The 17,862-nt window shown below is 35.3% G+C and overlaps 1 protein-coding gene across 1 annotated transcript in view; it reads right to left on the bottom strand.

Annotated features, from left to right (window-relative positions):
* The window catches only part of PKHD1 (PKHD1 ciliary IPT domain containing fibrocystin/polyductin), a gene marked incomplete at its 3' end in the record, with an annotated part of 306,709 nt that overhangs the window by 8,403 nt on the left and 280,444 nt on the right, over positions 1 to 17,862 (bottom strand). Inside the window, 6 exon segments of the mRNA XM_081943866.1 lie at positions 3,233 to 3,358; positions 4,527 to 4,685; positions 7,947 to 8,054; positions 9,455 to 9,461; positions 10,602 to 10,718; positions 14,846 to 14,981. Of these exon segments, the coding sequence (XP_081799992.1) occupies positions 3,233 to 3,358; positions 4,527 to 4,685; positions 7,947 to 8,054; positions 9,455 to 9,461; positions 10,602 to 10,718; positions 14,846 to 14,981 (653 nt within the window).

Here is a 17,862-nt window from a genome sequence, read left to right as displayed (position 1 = left end):
TTCTAGAGTCTCCACATCTTTTCTACATCGTGGGGACCAAAACTGAATGCAGCATTCCAAGTGTGGCCTTACCAAGGCCTTATAAAGTGGTATTGACACTTCATGTGATCTTGATTCTATCCCTCTGTTTATGCAGCTTAGAACAGTGTTGGTTTTTTTGGCAGCTGCTGCACACTGCTGGCTCATATTTAAATGGTTGTCCACTAGGACTCCAAGATCCCTTTCACAGTTACTACTGTTGAGTGAGGTACCACATACTGTATATTGTTTTTCTTGTCTAAATGTAGAATCAATATTAATTTAACTTTTGTGTTTGTTGAATTGTCCTGCAATGAGTTGTCTACCAGTGAGTTTGCCATGGTGAGTTATCCTGCAGCATGTTGGCCATGGTGAGTTGGCCCATTCTGACCAGTGGAGTTCCCTTACTTTCATTCCAGGTACTCCTTTCCACCAAAATTTTACCTATACAATTGTCTCAAATAAGCTATTCATTCATTTTCCATTAAAAAAAAATTATGTGGCTTTACATACTGTTTTTCAGGTTCTCTAAAAATAAATTATGACAAAATATAATGCTTGCATATATCAAAACAACCAGGTATTCTGTTCTTTTTTCATAATTTTTTTTAAATTTTTTTTGAATAAACACAAACAGACCAAACACACACACACACACACACACAAAACACACACCACAAAACCATCTTCCATTACAAATTGTAGAAAGTGTGTCGATTGGTTACAAAAACGTCTGTGCATCCCTTCCACAGTCATCACCTATAATTCATATCAAATCATATATTTTAAATCAAGTATATATATATATATATATATATATATATATATATATATATATATATATATATATATATATATATATATATATATATATATATATATATATATATATATATATATAATTATTTATATATATATTTATATATATATTACTATCATCATACCTCATTTGACTATAATTATTTTTACATCCTTTTATATAAAATATTCCAAATTCAAAGCAAGACCACATAATGGCATTCCATCAACTCTTCCCAATATCATCCAGTAACATTACATCTTTATAACATTTTCTATATAAAATTGGTTATATTTAATAACAGAGTTTCTAAACCTCCTTTCGTAGTCATCATTTGCAATTTATATCAAATTTTATATATATACACACACACATACATACATACATATACATACATACACACACACACACATACACTATTATCATTATCAATCAATTATTTAACTGTATCCATTATCACTTCATTTTACACATGATGCTCTAAATTTAACTAAATTGACTTAATTTTTTATAAGCTTTCGTTACATCAACTTGTTTCTTTCCATGAATAGTGCGATTTTATGTCTCTTGCCATTTGTGGCATTAGTATTCTGGTTATTTCCTTAGTAAGTTTTCTATGGACTTCTCTTCACAACTTATTGCTTATTGCATATCTTGTATAAGCTCGAAACCCTCCATCTACTTCTTCGATCAGCTCATCTTTGGTTATCACTAGTATTTCTGACAAAATTTGTCTCCTTAGTTCCATCAATTCTTCTCTCTTTTCTTCTATACTTTGAGATCTGGGGTAGAGCTCCAGTCTATCTATCTCCCCTTTCCATATTCCACTCTTTCCATTTCCAGCCACACTCAGTTCACTGTCAGTATCAACAATTTTCTTGTCTCTTTGTTTAGTTTTTCCTTCAGTTTTTAGAACTCTGACCTCCACTTTCTTCATTTGATGAACATCCTCAATTTTTCTATCAAATTTTCTTGTTCTAAAATCTATGTTCTCCAATCTCTTCTCAATTCTCTGTTACTTCTAATAATTTTTGAATTTCAAACATAATCTTTTGCAATGTTAAAGTTTCTTTTTCAAGTTGCGCCATTCTTCCAATTTGTAAACACTGCCACTCTGACATTCAAAACTTTTTATTAAATTTAAAACAAGTTCATTTATAATCTTTCAAGACAAGGCTTTGCTTTCACTCCACTCCAGCTGCCAATGAAGCACCTGTATAAACAATCTGTGCTCTTCTCACTATCACTCTCTGTAAACAAGCTGAGGAACCTTGAAATGCAAAATCAAATGATCAAAGAGAAAAAAGAATAGACAATATTTCCAAGCTTTCCAAGCCTCCAGCCTCCAAGTGGCAGTGTTGCTTCCTTTCCCTCTGTAATTACAGATATTCCTTTTATATCTTCTTTATATTCCAGACTTAAAGAAAACAAAATTCTTAAATGGAGCAAAAGAAAAAAAACCCATCCAATCCAGCATTATAAAAATAAGGAAAAAGATTTTAATCCATATGTATAAAAAAAAGAATATAAAAAGTAGTAGAAGAAAAACTAATCTGTTCAATTTAAAGAATAGGAAACATTTGCAAAAGTTCCATTTGTAAAAGAAAATTTAAAAAAGGATAACACACTGTCTAATGTAGCTTAATTTCGCCACTTGTTCTCTTCTGTTTTCAAATTTAATTTAGCTTTAATTTTTTGGGGGGAGTAGTCTCTTTTACAATAATAAATTTTCCTCACCAGATGGACACATTTTCTCTTTCCGTTTTCCTCCCATTCCAGAGCTGTCCCAACTTCAGCAGCTTCATATGTGCTAGTCGTTTAGACTCTAGGTGGCAGTGCTCATCTCCGTTACAAAGATGAACAGCCAGCACTGTCTGAAGATGTCTCCGTGATCATGTGGCCTGCATGACTAAACACCGAAGGTGCACGGAATGCCTTCCCACTGAAGATGGCTCCTATTTTTCTACTTGCATTTTTACATGCTTTTGAACTGCTAGGTTGGCAGAAGCTGTTTCAAGTAATGGGAACTCACTCCATCACGTGGCACTAGGGATTCGAACTGCTGACCTTTCTGATTGACAAGCTCAGTGTCTGAGCCACCACCTCCCTTTATTAATTACGATAGAGATGTCAGGGTTTCAAAAAACACCCCCAAGTCTGACAAGAGACATATATATGTACATGTGTATATGAATATGCATATTCACATACACATACACTCTTGCTCTCTCTTTGTGTGTATGTATACTTGGTGAGGGAAATGTATCAGAAAGTCCAGCTCAGAGAATTAAATCTCTGTCAGGAGAGAGGTTTAAATTTCTTCCAGGCAGAGGTCTAAATTATCATAGCTAAAACGTTTCAGATAAAATATGCTTTGTAATGGGATTTAGCCTTTTTGGTATTCATTCAACTCACCTTCTCTCATAGACGTGGAATGTTCATTTTCTTTCCAAATGCAGTGCTGATGGATACCACAATTTGCTTGATTTTCCTGTATTTGGGGGCATTTTTTATTCTTCGGAGATAGTCTGAGCTTATTTTCTACATCAAAATATTTAAAAAGCTTAATGAGAATAACAGTAAACATACATTAATTCAAATAAATTTAGTATAAATTTATGTCTATCTAGAACCATTTTATGTATACTGTTGATTTTTACAGGAACGTTTTCTCCAGAGCAATGGGTTGACAAATAAAAGTATTATAGTTATAAACATTATAATTTAAAAAATTAAACATAAATGCCTAAATTCTGACATTTCAACTTTGAAATATTAAGACCCTTTTAACTTGAATTGAAGTGCAAAATTTCCAAACAATACATATGACTATAACTTGAAACACTTGACTACATATCTGGTTGGCAAAAATGCAACTTAAATCCAGAGGATTATATTAGTAGAGGCATTGACCAACCATGAAACTTGGGAAGAGACCATGGAAAAGTCCCCATCCTTTTTTATACACCACTGGAGGTTAGAAAAGTAAAAGAAATTCAGGGCAACATATAATAATCAGTACCAATTACATTGCATTTTAAGCAGAATACATTTGACACAGCTGGGAAGAGTGAAGCTGGATAAAATTCAGGTTTATTGTTTCTAATTTTTCCATTTTAGTTTGTTTCTTTCTATATCTGCATCAGAGAGTTGATTTTTTTTAAAAAAGTCAACGATAATGTTATTCCAGGACATTTTTCATATTCACTCCTTCTAACACACACATTTTCATATAAACGTACTTGGACTTTTTTTTTTCTTTATAGCCATTCTTGTATGTTAACTTTGCCAACATGCATTTTGTGTATCTATTACTTCTAATATAAGTATTTTCAAATAGCTGCTCACCAAATTTTTGAAAAATCTAATTCTGGTTTGTGTGCTCGTTCAAGAAGAATGAAACAGTTGATTTAGCATACAAATGTGCATTGGCTATTTTTTTTCCTTTCATAATATGTCTCCTGTTCCCATTTGTTTCACTCATTGGGAACACAGTGCCAATGGTGATAGGAGAAGTGGCCCAAGAGATCCCCATCAGGAACTAGCACAGATGGCTCAAGGCAAATCAAATGTGGATCAGCAGAAAGCACTTCCACATTCCTGTTGTAACTGGGGGACTGCAACATTCCTTCACCAGCTATTACTAATTGCAAAGTCTGTTTTTCCTATAAATCACAGCAGATAATCATCATGCCAATTTGTGACTTACTGTTTCTCTTGCTTTTCTTGAGCCAACAAATAAGAACAAATCCCAAAACAAGTATGGAGGCTACTGAACACAGGAGAGCAGTAAAGATGATGGCGGATTTTTCTGATACAGCAACAGAGAAAACAGTAAAAGAACTTGATTCAACAGATAAGGCAGCACCTGATAATAAAATAAACATGTAGCTTAAACTAATTAAAACAAATAACACATGCTTTAAACCTAAACAAATATTACAAGAAAGGAAACTGTGTCTCAGACTGTTTCACACAATAAAACAATGAAGTCATTATAAATATCAATAATAAATACCAACGTCAGCGTTCCAAGAAATGAACCCCTAGGAAGCAGAATTCCGAGGCAGGTAGATTCCTCAAAGAACAATTTATTGGATACATTATATTGGCACAACTGGTGAAAACCAACTCTGAAAGTTCTTGTGGTTTTCACCTAATTAAAAAGTGAAAGTTACCACTTCCCCCAAGTCATCAGTCACATTACCCAATAGAGGTGCTGGCCGGTTGCTTGGTTACTCCACTCCTCCTCTCCCCAAAACCTGTTGGAATGTCCTTGGTTCCCACAGGAAAACTTTTTATTTTGACCACAAACCCCCATTATCTATTTTCCCCCTCCCTATCTTTTTTTGCCTTGTGACAACCTGAAGCCTCAAAGATGGCTGTTAGGGATGTAACCCTAGGCTTGGCTTGGCAATGTATATAAGCTATGATTACTTTACTGTAACTTTAAATGCTTAACAGATGTAATTGGCTTGTTACCTCAAGCAACCATAAGAGGGAGCCAGAATGGTTGTTAGATCTCTCTCTCTGTTTTGTTAAATGCTCATTGGTGTATTTTTGAGGTATTGTGGTTTGCTACTGTTTAGCTATACTTTGTGTGTTAGACTGAATATTTTGATAACTGAATTACTGAACCGTGTATGACTTGGACTGTTAACCGGACTCTGAATACTTCTATATTTCTACATAGTAAACTACTATATTTTTATACTATTCAGTGTCTCTGTATGCTGGTTTGTGCGTGTTATTCCATATCACTCTCATTACGCTTCTCTGCATACTCGCTCTCCTAACGGGGAGCTTAATTACTTAACAATGGCCCCAGCCGGGTTTGCTTCTGAGTTGACAAACATGCTAATATTTGATTATCTTTCTCAACAGTTGCTTTTACGCTTATGTAAAAGTCCTAGGGAAAAGTCCTTCTCAGTCTCAGCCTCAACCATACTCTCAGTTTCAGTTATCCCTTTAAGTGAAAATGTCAGTAAATGAAGCTGAATGCACCTGCAAAGACATATTGTTTGAAAAAAAATGCAATTCAGAAACAAACAATCTATCCATCTTATTTTTACTGGTGCAAAGAATTGATTTAACACCTTGAATGTATTGGCCCCTTGACCTATTTCTTGAATCTATTGCTCTTATAGGGCAATTCTGATTGCCTCTTGGAGAACTCCAAATATTATTTGGTCTTTGATCAGGCATGTGTCCCTATTAATACTTTGATAAGATGCAAGTGAATCCCAGAGCTGTAGACTAGACTAGGAAATAATAATAAAAAACATAGAAAAAGGAAATAGGAAACAATTTCCATTGCCATGGAAACTTCATGAAGGTGTCTATGAGATTACTGGGATTGGAGTTTTGACTCAAAAATATTTAAATATGCAACGTGTTTGAATATTAGTAGCTCCAGTTAGTAGTTAAGCTGTTGGTTTGAGCTCCGAGCTTGGCAATTTAATTGCAAACATTTTGTCACCATTCAAGGAGACATCATCAGTATGTTTTGAATTGCATTTTGAAATGTAGAGAAATGCACGAGTACATCTATGCAGTTCAGATGGGGGCTGATCTTTCCTTATTTTATTATTCCAAGAGTAACATTTTATGGTTCTTTGGCCAACTGACTTTTGGTGAAGCTGATTCTTGCTTTCTGTTTCAACTTTCAGTTACAAATTGTGTATTCTATCTTTCTTTCTCCATAGTTTTTCTTTGTTTGGCAGAAGCAAGGGTGAAAAGTTGGTCTCTTCTTGATATAATTATTTTCTGGGAAACAAGATGGCTTGCCAATGGCTAGGATAAAAGTGGGTTACTCTTTATCTTCCCTTTTGCAAGATACTCATCAGTAGGAAAAGTAAAAGATCTCCTATGACAAGTATGCTAAGAATTTCATATGTAAAATGAATTGTCTCTTGATAAATGTTGTGACAACATGTTGAACCAATATAAATTGCTCTGTCATTCATTAATCAATACTACACACAGAAAACTTCCAGATGTCTGCCAATCATTCATTCATCTATTCAATTCAATTATTCAATTTATACATTCACCTATCTCAAGTTCATGGTTCTGGGCAGCTAACAACAGTAAAAAAAATCATTAAAACACATTTACTATAAAAATGAGACACACATTCAGACTTACACATAGCTGAGTTACAAAAAAGAAAAAAAAATAGAACACCCCCCCCAACAAGAAAACAGCATAGCCATTACCCAAGCTTTTCACCATATTTTTCTCCATATTTAAAATTCCATATCTAATTTCTAAGATGGAATCAGTTCATTATGAATTTTCTAGAGCTCAATGAATTTCTCATTTGCCCCCACAGACCAATACTGAAAAAGCTATTCTGAAATTATCTTATGTAGTTTATTGATATAGATGTACTCTTGAGTTTCATTTTAACAATATGTAAGTGCACTATCTTCATGTTAAAATTACAGCAACATGGTTTATTTGCACTAGGGAAGAAACACTCGAGGACCAATTATGTTTCTCTTTTAATTTGAATTATCTAAGATAAAAAGCAAAGAAAATGGGGGAAATTCTCTCATTACATTGGGTGTGCATAATGCGTGAATCTGCTTTTCCAACTCTTGGAATCCACCTAGAAACATGCAAAAGCAGACTTCATTTCACACTAGAAGTTGAAATATTGATATGTCTAAATTGATTAAAAAACCCCAAAATCTGCTATAAAATTGGAATATAGATGGATGCCGACAGACATAAATACTACACAATGAAAAGTTTTATAAATTGATCACCATTTCTAGTATAAATGAACTATTGTGCAGATTGGATTTGAAGATATTAATAAACTGAAATACAAAATCTCTCTCTCTCTCTTTTTATAATTTCAAAAACCATTGCTAATGAGATTATTATTTTGCATATATGTATGCTATATATGTGTTTGTGTACAAACACACACACACACATATAGGCAGCATATAAATTTAATGAAATAAATAAAATATACACAGACAATACATTTTAATATCCCTGAGAAAGCACAAGAGCAGGTTATAGGAAGACTTTAATGTTATCCATTGTCTGCTTAATTTTGGAAAATGTTTATTATATGATATCCATTAGACTTTTTACTAGATAAGCATCTTACCTGGAGGAGAAGTGACTTTGAAAATGAGGTGGCAGTTGGAGCAAGAGCTGGACACAATCAAATTCTGAAAGCTAGCCTGTCCATCTTGGACCTTTACTCTTGTGTTACCTGAAAATAATTTATATCCATACTTGAATTATTAATTCCTACTGAAGTTCATGTATGATAGTGACAATTATTTAAAACATTGGAAGAGAAAGGTAAGTAAGAAACTATATATATCAAGATAATCTACCTTTTTCTTCCATGCAATAGGATATTACAATGAAATCTCAATTTAGTGATCTCTGTTTAATGGACTTTGAATGCAACAGATCAAATTTGCACAAACGATGGAAACTGATACAAATAATGTAAAAGTTAATCATACAAATTTAGATTAAATAGTCATTTGGATTTAATGAATACCCTTGCCCCAATTTATTTATTATTTATGGCTCATGTACGTAGTTATAAAGCTGGGTTGACAATCAGCAAGCCCACATTCAAGATCAGTGCTGCTGTGTGATGGGGTGAGCTCCTGTCCTTCACTCCAGCTCCTGCCCACCTAGCAGTGTGCAAACTTTGAAAGTGTGCAAACAGGAATAGAATAATAGGTACCACTTCAGTGGGCTCATTAACAGGGACACAAAAGGAGCCTCCAATTGGGCATTCCCTGGGCAATGGTGATGTCACCAGCTGACCTTTTCATCACAGAAGTGTTTTGGTGTTTCTGACACAGAAGTATAGTATTAATTGAAAACTTCTATATAGCCACTCATCTTTTAAGTATCTCTGGATGGCTCCCAATAAGAAATTAAAAGATGTATATAAACATTTCAAAATGATAAAACAATAACCTGGTGATCCGTTCTAATGTACAGTCATCTAATTTTCTCCCAATGCTTGCCTATTCTTTAAAAATTACAGAAGGCTAAAAGGTTCAAGGCTGCCAAATTTGATCCAATCTTTAAAATTGGATATTTTTCAAGGTTTTTCAAGATTTGGAAATTGTAGAGATGAAAATTTGCCTTGTAGAGATGAAAAGCAGGATTTTGGTTGTGTATCTTGGTCTCTACTTTACATTTTTCTTTTGGGTTGAATGTCCCATAGGGCAGGGGCTCCAATGGAAAAGGCATGCTTCATAGCTCTCAACAGATGACAACATTTACGGAAAGGACTAGAATCATGCTCATCCTTTCTATCATGGTATTGTATGACTGGTAAATGTTCTTAAGGAAAGGCAAGTCTGCAGATAGCAAGGCCCTGTGCCATGTAGGGCTGTATCTTGAATTGCACCTGGAAAGAAACTGGAAGCCAGTGCATTTCATACAACAGAAGTTTACATGGGGAAATGTGGGGGAGGGGCATTACTATGCACACTGCTGCAGTCTAGACCAATTGAAATTTCCAGATGTAGCTTCAAGAACAACCTCATGTACAGCACAATGAATTAATACAGATGGGCTTGTCAAATTAAGACTTTGCAGTACATAGAGGAAGACTAAAGATAGAAATCAAGACACTACATTGCTGCTATAAGAATGAAGTAAGAGATTACATTTTTAGATATAACGTCACAATTTTTTTCATTTTTTTATATCATTGCTGTGGGGCAAGCTCCGTTTTTTTTTAAAATAGCAATGTTTTTTAAGAGGGGATAAAAAGAAATAACAATTTCTATGAACACATGGTTTTCTGTTGATTAGCTTATTTGGTGTTTCCACATCTTAAATTATCATATAATTATGTGAATATCATAACATCTTGACCACTAATAACATTCTCAATTTGTAGAAGTGCAAATTTTCCAAAGGATCCTAACATCAGCATCACTGGAACGTTTTAAGACTGCCATTTCTGAGACTGACATGAACCCCAGAGTAATATATACTGTATTTTCAAAAGGAGGTGATCTCAGCTTTCTGGCACATATGCTTCAAATCCCAGAATATTATGGATATATGGGGTATTCATCTCAAAGATATCCTGGCAAGCTGGTATTTAATGCTGTAGAGAGCTAATTTGGAGCTAAACTACTTTGCAAAAAGCAGTTTGGCGGCTGTCAAATGAAGCAGGCTGAGTATGTGTGGCAGATCATTTTCTTGAGATGCTAGTTACAACAATCCATAATTGTTATAGGTTTGGGCATTTGTCAAAGGAATAAATGCAGCAAATGATTACATAGCGAACATCTGCACAGCACTCTTCTTTTATTCCTGGAGTTTATTGTCCATTAATTTGATGTATGTTTCTTTTAAAGAATGCTTTCCCCCACCCCCACCCCACAGCCTCAATCCTGTTTAGTGACTGTTCTTTATTTGAGCCTACTTCTTCCAGTATTTTTCTTCTTTCTATTCCTTCTTTCATGGACTAATATATTTTCAGTTGGAACAAAGAAGAAAAAGTAATTTCATAATTTGAGGGGGGGGGGGAATTAAGAAAAAAGTATTGTACAATAAATAATGATGCTGAGTTATTCTAGAGATTGCATATGAAGTATCTTATTGTCTGGATGGTTGTCAATGCTATGACAAATTGCTAGTATCTCAATTCAGCACCTGTCCAGGGCAAAATGCTTCAGGTGTTTACCATTCTTTCCTAGTAGACAAATGTCCACCCAGTGAAACGAGCAGTGCAGTTGATGTCATCAGCCAGCATGTAAATCACAATTACCTCATTGGCTTCCTTGGCACAAGGCCAGCTTAATCCAGCTGAGCAACTGCCAAGGTTAATGTCAGTCACAGCAATAAGGCCATTACATTCATTGCTTAAAAGACCACAAGGGGGGCACTGGGGATCATTAAATGTATAATTGAAAGACATTTGCATACTGAATTCCTTTTCTCTATTCTCGGTCAGCCACATATCTATCTATCTGGCCTACACAGCCCTTGAAAAGGTATATTTAGCATGATCAGGGCACAGATCAGCAAAGTCCACTTGCGTCTTCAAATTTGTACACAATGGGAAGCAGCTCTGTTGCTGCTGACGATGCTTATTTACTTTTTGTTTTTCAATAGCTCAGCAAGCACGGGTGGTGGTGTCACTATGGGTTGTACTTAGTAGCCACCATTTTGAAAGAGGCAAAAATTCTTCAAATCATTCAGAATGTTTTTCTCTTAAGGGTTTAATTAAGTCTGAGTGGGAAGGAGAGGCAGACTTTAACCCTAACTCTTTCTGCCCTCTTTATACTGAAATCATTGAGATCACTGTTCTACTCTATATTTTCTTTTGCAATATAACTGGCAGAAAAAGAATATTCACTTCCTAGGCCTATATCTTGTCCTGTCAAACTGTACAAAGGAAGAATCCTGCCAAATTGTTTGTTGCCGGAAATCCCAAAACGTAAGAGGCTAAAGAACATTTCACTTAGAATCTACTGCAGGAGAACATTTGTAGTGTTGATATGTGCGTTATGGAATTCAGACAAAATTTCCAAACATTTTATTGATCTTGGATGAAGTATGCCAATTTGGTACTTTTTACAGAGATCTCAGGCTGGCTAAAGGTGGTGTCTCAAATCTCTTCAAGATGCATGGAATTATTTTAGTGACTGAGGCAGCACCCAAACTGATTAAAAAAATAAAAATAAAACCTATAGATTAAGAATGATAGCACTGCAGACTATTATGAGTCCATGCTAGTTTCAAGTACCTTGTTCACATGATACCAAAGTTTGAGCAGTTCTTGGGTTTACAAGACAGATTCTGAACTTACTGGCATTCCATTTCTGAGCACACTTCAGATTACCACTTATTATTGTTGAAATTTTATGTGGCATGACATCTGCTTATTTGTTATTTTCCCTCATATTAAAAGATGTGTCCATCTTCTAATATGAGACCTGTTGTAATAAATGTTCCTTTCACAGGTAAGAGTATATTTGTAAAGACTTTCTTAAAGGTGGCTCCCCTAAAGCTTTCAGATCTGGACTCCATAAATCCAAGTGACTACCAGATGGAAGGGAAAAATTCAGAAAATCCTAACTCTGCTGCCATTCAGTAGTTATTTATTTATTTATTTATTACTTGAACTTATTAGTCGCCCCCTCTCCCCACAGGGACTCGGGGCGACGTACAAAGGTATTATATAGCGTATAGAGGAGGTAAGAATAAATAAATAAGTTACAATACTTAAAAAGTTAAAACCCCAGTGAAATTAACCCTTAAAAACTAAAATTACAATTAAAAATGCCCTGGGCTGGGGAGGTTGTAGAGTTATGCCAGGTCAGCTAGTCGAAACAGGTAGGTTTTCAGCTTCATACGGAAGGAGCGAAGGTCGGTTGTAGTTCTGATGTCTGGGGGGAGGTCATTCCAAAGGGTGGGGCCCACTACAGAGAAGGCCCTACTTCTGGGCGCTGCCCTCTGGCACTCTCTGGAGGACGGCACCCGGAGTAGTCCCTCTCTGTGTGAGTGGACGGGTCGCAGGGATGTATGGGGCAGGACACGATCCCGCAGGTAACTAGGCCCTGTGCCATGGAGCGCTTTGAAGGTGGTAACCAGTACCTTGAAGTGCACCCGGTAGACCACAGGAAGCCAGTGCAGCTCGCGCAGGATAGGTGTTATATGGGAGAACCTCGATCTCCCCATAATTACCCGCGCGGCTGCATTCTGGACCAACTGCAGTCTCCGGGTGCACCTCAAGGGGAGCCCCATGTAGAGAGCATTACAGTAGTCCAGGCGAGACGTCACCAGCGCGTGAGTGACTGTACGCAAGGCCTCCCGGTCCAAAAGGGGCCGCAACTGGCGCACCAGGCGAACCTGGTGGAACGCCCCTCTCGCCACGGCTGTCACATGATCTTCCATAGACAGCCGGGCATCAAGGAGGACGCCCAAATTGCGTGCCCCTTCCACTGGGGCTAATTGATCATCTCCGATGGTCAGCGATGGCATATGCTGGTTGAACCGGGAAGCCGGAAGCCACAGCCACTCTGTCTTGGAGGGGTTGAGCCTGAGCCTGTTGTCATCCATCCAGACCCGTACGGCTTCCAGACATCGGGACATCACTTCAACAGCCTCGTTATCTGGATATCTGAAGCTCAGCTACAATAGTTCTCAGCATCCCAGCAGGAGATTTCTTATTTAGGTTACGTTGATAAATGGAGTCATTTCTAGTTCTATATCTATATATCTATATATCTATATATCTATATATCTATATATCTATATATCTATATATCTATATATCTATATATCTATATATCTATATATCTATATATCTATATATCTATATATCTATATATCTATATATCTATATATCTATATATCTATATCTATATCTATATTTGCAGTGTTCTTTGTAGTTGCTTGATAATTTTGCATTTGGTGGGTTTCCTCCTATTTCTACCTTCTTATATTGCTATTCTTTTGTTCATTTCATATCAATGATACATATCCAAACCTTTCAACATAATTTCTGGGCAGTTTTTGAGGCAAGCTGTCACAATCCATGGTTTAGAAGGAAAACCCAAAGGCGCAATTCTCCGTTCCTGGAAGGAAGGAAAGAAAGAAGGGAGGGAGGGAGAGACAGAGAGAGAGAGAAAGGAAAAGAGAGAGAGAGAGAGAGAGAAGGGAGATAGGAAGGGTGGTAAGAAAGAAAAGAAAGAAAGAAAGAAAGAAAGAAAGAAAGAAAGAAAGAAAGAAAGAAAGAAAGAAAGAATCTCTTGTTATTTGTCATTTTATCTTTGATGCTTTTACTAAGGATCATATTACAGAGCTAATCAACTGAACATTTTTAAAAAATCTGTAGAACAATCCTTCATATGTTAATTGCAATATTCTCTTAAAACTGTTTGGGAAAGTAGTGTTAAAATATTGTATTATGAAAGGACAAATAGAAACAAATACAATAAATTGCTCTGGAAATGACTCCATAAATACTGAAGAAGGCTGGAAAAACAAATCAGGACTGTTTCAGTTTCACTTTCTTCTCTGTTTCACAGCTTTTGAGTAAAAAAATAGTGATTTCAATTAAGTATATCAATTCATGCTATTCAATGTAGCTAGTCAAGTAATATTGGAGCCATCAAGCTATCTTTTTCCTTTTACACGAGAAACATCTCTCTCACCTTTCCGATAGCACCCTGGGCTGAATTGTTCACATTTTGTTTTATTCTGCTATGGCTTCAGGAAGCAAAAATATAAAATAGCCATCACTGCCCTCTAGTTAGTCTTTAAATTGAAGGCAAATATTTGCCAGAGTCATTGTTTACACTGGCTTCTTTTAATATAAGTAGCATGTATTAGTGATGTACAGTCTGTAAATGAAAAGCAGAGAAAATTCTAAACCAGCAGTTGCAGAAGAGAGGTTTGCATAATCTCAGATTAAGTAATCCAGCCAAGGTTTCTGCCTTCTATGAAGGTTAAACAAGTCTTTTGCTAATTTTAAGCTTCATTTAATGTCTTGCAGAAAATTTGCTATCCATTGCAAAGAGGATAAAAGGAAATTATATTGAAATTTGTAGGTACTCTGTTTTCTCTCCATCACTCATTTTTTCTTTCTCTGTCTGTGTGTGTGGGCATGCATGCATGCATATGTGTGGTGTCATGAATAAAACACTGGCAATCCTTAATAAAGATAGAGTTGTGGGAACAATGGGAATGGTAGGTAACATTAATGGGAACCTACAACAGATTTTGGCAGCTATTGGGGAGAGTAGTAGAAATGCAAGATTCCTGAGCTACAATTAATATTATTTCTGAAAGGCTAAAATGAAGAGATTGTGTGCAGCCCGTTGATCAATTTATCTGGAATTTCCTTTATTTCCCCTCTGATTACAACATATTCCAATTTAACCTAACTATAACAATATCCAAGAAGGTCTATATTTTTTTAAATAAATAAATAAATCTAGGAGCCCTAGATCCTACATCAGTTTCTAACCTAAAAAATGAAGTGTATATCTTGGAATTTCATACCTGTTTGTCCAGAAAAATAATTTGTGGTTGCCTCAGCAATGGTCTTTCCATCACTCCATTGGAGGGTTGAATCCAGACATAGATGCTGTACGAACGGACATAGAGGCAACTCCATGAAGTTGAGCTACTTCTATTTCTTCATCAAGGAAAAATACATTTAAAAAAATTAAACCATGATCAATCAATTATTTCATAAATAATTGCATGGTAAAATGGACGGCCAATAAATCTCACTAATAAATAAATAAAAATTGAAATTATCACCAAACACCCAGAAAAAGAATGTGTGAACAATATCCATCTAGTTAGCACACCTTAGAACTAAAAGAATGTCAAATACCAAATCCAATTAATTTGCAAGGTATATAGAAGTGACATAGAACTCTGAAGAAACATTTCCTCTTCCGTTATACAGTTAAAATATTATTCTCATAATGTGCATTGCATGCAGTAGTTGGGTTGACTATATTTATTTACCAACAGTGTGATTCTTTATTTTCTTAGCTGTATCATATATATATAGGCACCCCACTAAGTTTATATTCCAGGAGTAAATCTGAAGCACTTTGGGAATATCTTTTGCATTTGAATAAAAAATATGCTTCATTTAGGGCCCACATGGCCTCACATCCTTTCCAATTCTTTTTATCATTATCCTTTTTATATATGCTTCTAATCCATTGCTACAGAGTGGTAATTTGGGGTTTGATATTGCCTCAAAATGAAAGTGAAAAGTATAAAAGCTATTTATTCAGTTCTCCTGATGTTTGCTTTAAAATGTCTACAAACAATGGATTTATTGAGAGCTAATTCACTTTAGTTTAACTCAATTTCTTTAACAGAATTCCTTTGCATTCTGAAGCTTTTACCACATTCTTTGTCTGCAAGGATTTTGCCCTTGCAAATTACAGTAGGGAGGCAAAATAAAACTGAACTCATTTTTAAATGGCTAGTTTAAACATCTATTACTTTTTGGTATAACTATTTAGGAATAATATAGCAGAATAGAAAAGTGGGTTGCAGAATATTAGAAGATAATTGTATATAGGACTTCTTAGAGCTACTATTGAAATTTATCATACATAAACAGAAAAAACTATTTTAGTGAAGCATGTAATTTAACAGATTCCCACCACCACCACCACCAGTTGCAGTGGTCAAAAGAATTTTCTGTTCAAGAATAAGGTTTCAATATGAATCAGTTCTATCAGCCCTCGATAATAATGTCAATACATCATTTTATTTCTCCTGTCTCTACCTAAAAAAGCATTTGAAAGCCAAGAACTATGAATAACTGACTATAAATCATTGGGGAATACACAGGGTAGTTATTATCCATGTTATTTGAGTGTAGGCATTCAGCACCTGGAGCTGCAATCTAAAGGAAGGAACTTGGAAATCCCATTGCCTTTGCAAAGGCAGAAAAATTGTATTATGTATTTTAATACCAACTGGCTTTATTTATCCAAACATAATTTCTACTATTATGAATTTATTACAGAGAATGAAAATAGAAAGAAGATACAGAGATGGAGAAAGAGAGAGAGAAAGAGAGAGAGAGAGAGAGGGAGGGAGGGAGGGAGGGAGGGAGATTCATTCACCACTATTGCAGAGAGAGAGATGATAGATGAAAAATAAAAGTGGTGTCTTAAATTTAAAAACATATGATTGAATGGTAAATTTTAAAATACATATAGATGGATAATTATCTGTAAGGATTTCAAGGACAAATTCAGGGAGCAAGAATGAGACATTCCTTTCAAGTCCAAACCCTTTAGACTTCCCCTAGTCTAAGCAAGTAGAATCAGTTCCTTGTATCCAATCTGACCCTTTCATGTATTAATAGATCTCTGCCCTTTTTGCTATATCTGCCAATCTTTGTAAATTGAACAGAAAGTACCAATTTTTCTTCCATCTCTTGTGAAAAGGATAGTGCCCTGTGGTGGCAGAATGCATTTTGCACTTGCAAATTTACTTTAACCTCAATATAACTATTGCAGTGAGCTTCTTGTTTCTTTTGTTTCTCTGTCTCTTTAAAAAAACTTGTTCTCTTGTTTCTCTTTAAAAAATTATTTTAATCATCTATTAAGATGTAATCCTTTTATGTGTATTGGGAATTCACACTGGAATCAGTATGATGGAATCTGAATGGAAAGAGATGGAATTCTGGAAACTGTATTTGCCATCTTTCTCAAGCCAATTGCTTTAGGATTCCAAGACATATTTTTTTTTTTTGAGATTAGGCAAATGAGATCAAGGACCAAATTCAGTAGTAATAGACTGGAAGGCAATCTCTTCCTTATTTGTAAAAGCCTAAAAATTTTAATAGGATTCATATGAGGGTATGGATGAAGCATTTGGTTTTTAATGTTCCCCTTGTCATATCTTTTTAATTTGGATTTTAAATGAATATATAATTAACCTATACAGTACCTTAATTGTTCTACCAAGAATGAAAGACACTGCTTTCTTTTGTACATAGGCATTCATATTAAATTACAATCCATATTATGTATAGATTCTGGTCAGAGATAAATGATATGGGTAGACTTATTTGATGCAGATCTTCTTTTGGATTCTGGTAATTGATTCAGATCATATTTGAAGGCTCAGTTTTAAAAAGTCAAGACACTGATGTTAGCAAAAAAATAAGTTATTAGATATATTCACCGAGCAAGAAAATTCCTATAGGATGTTTTATATTCCTGGTCGTTTTGTCCAGTTTTTTGTTAGACTCCTTCTTTTGTACTATTAGTAGTCTTTCTTAGTAGGCAACAGTGCCAGTGAGTCTATTTTGTATTGGCTAAAACCATTTTTGCTGGTTTTTTCCCCCTTCCTCTTTCTCTTGGTACTAGACATATCTTCTCATTCTGAAGCACTAAGGTTTGGGTGATAATGGAAAGAACAATACTTGTGTTTACCAATGAGCTTCAGAACAAATGAGTTTGTTCCCATGGTAGAATTCCACCTCCTTCTGTCTCTCACCCCAGAATGGTCTCTCCCTTCCAGCCATTCTG

This window comes from Natrix helvetica (assembly GCF_964273705.1).
Source record: "Natrix helvetica genome assembly, chromosome: 2".
Lineage (NCBI taxonomy): Eukaryota > Metazoa > Chordata > Lepidosauria > Squamata > Natricidae > Natrix > Natrix helvetica.
This window is presented reverse-complemented; position numbering and strand designations above follow the sequence as displayed.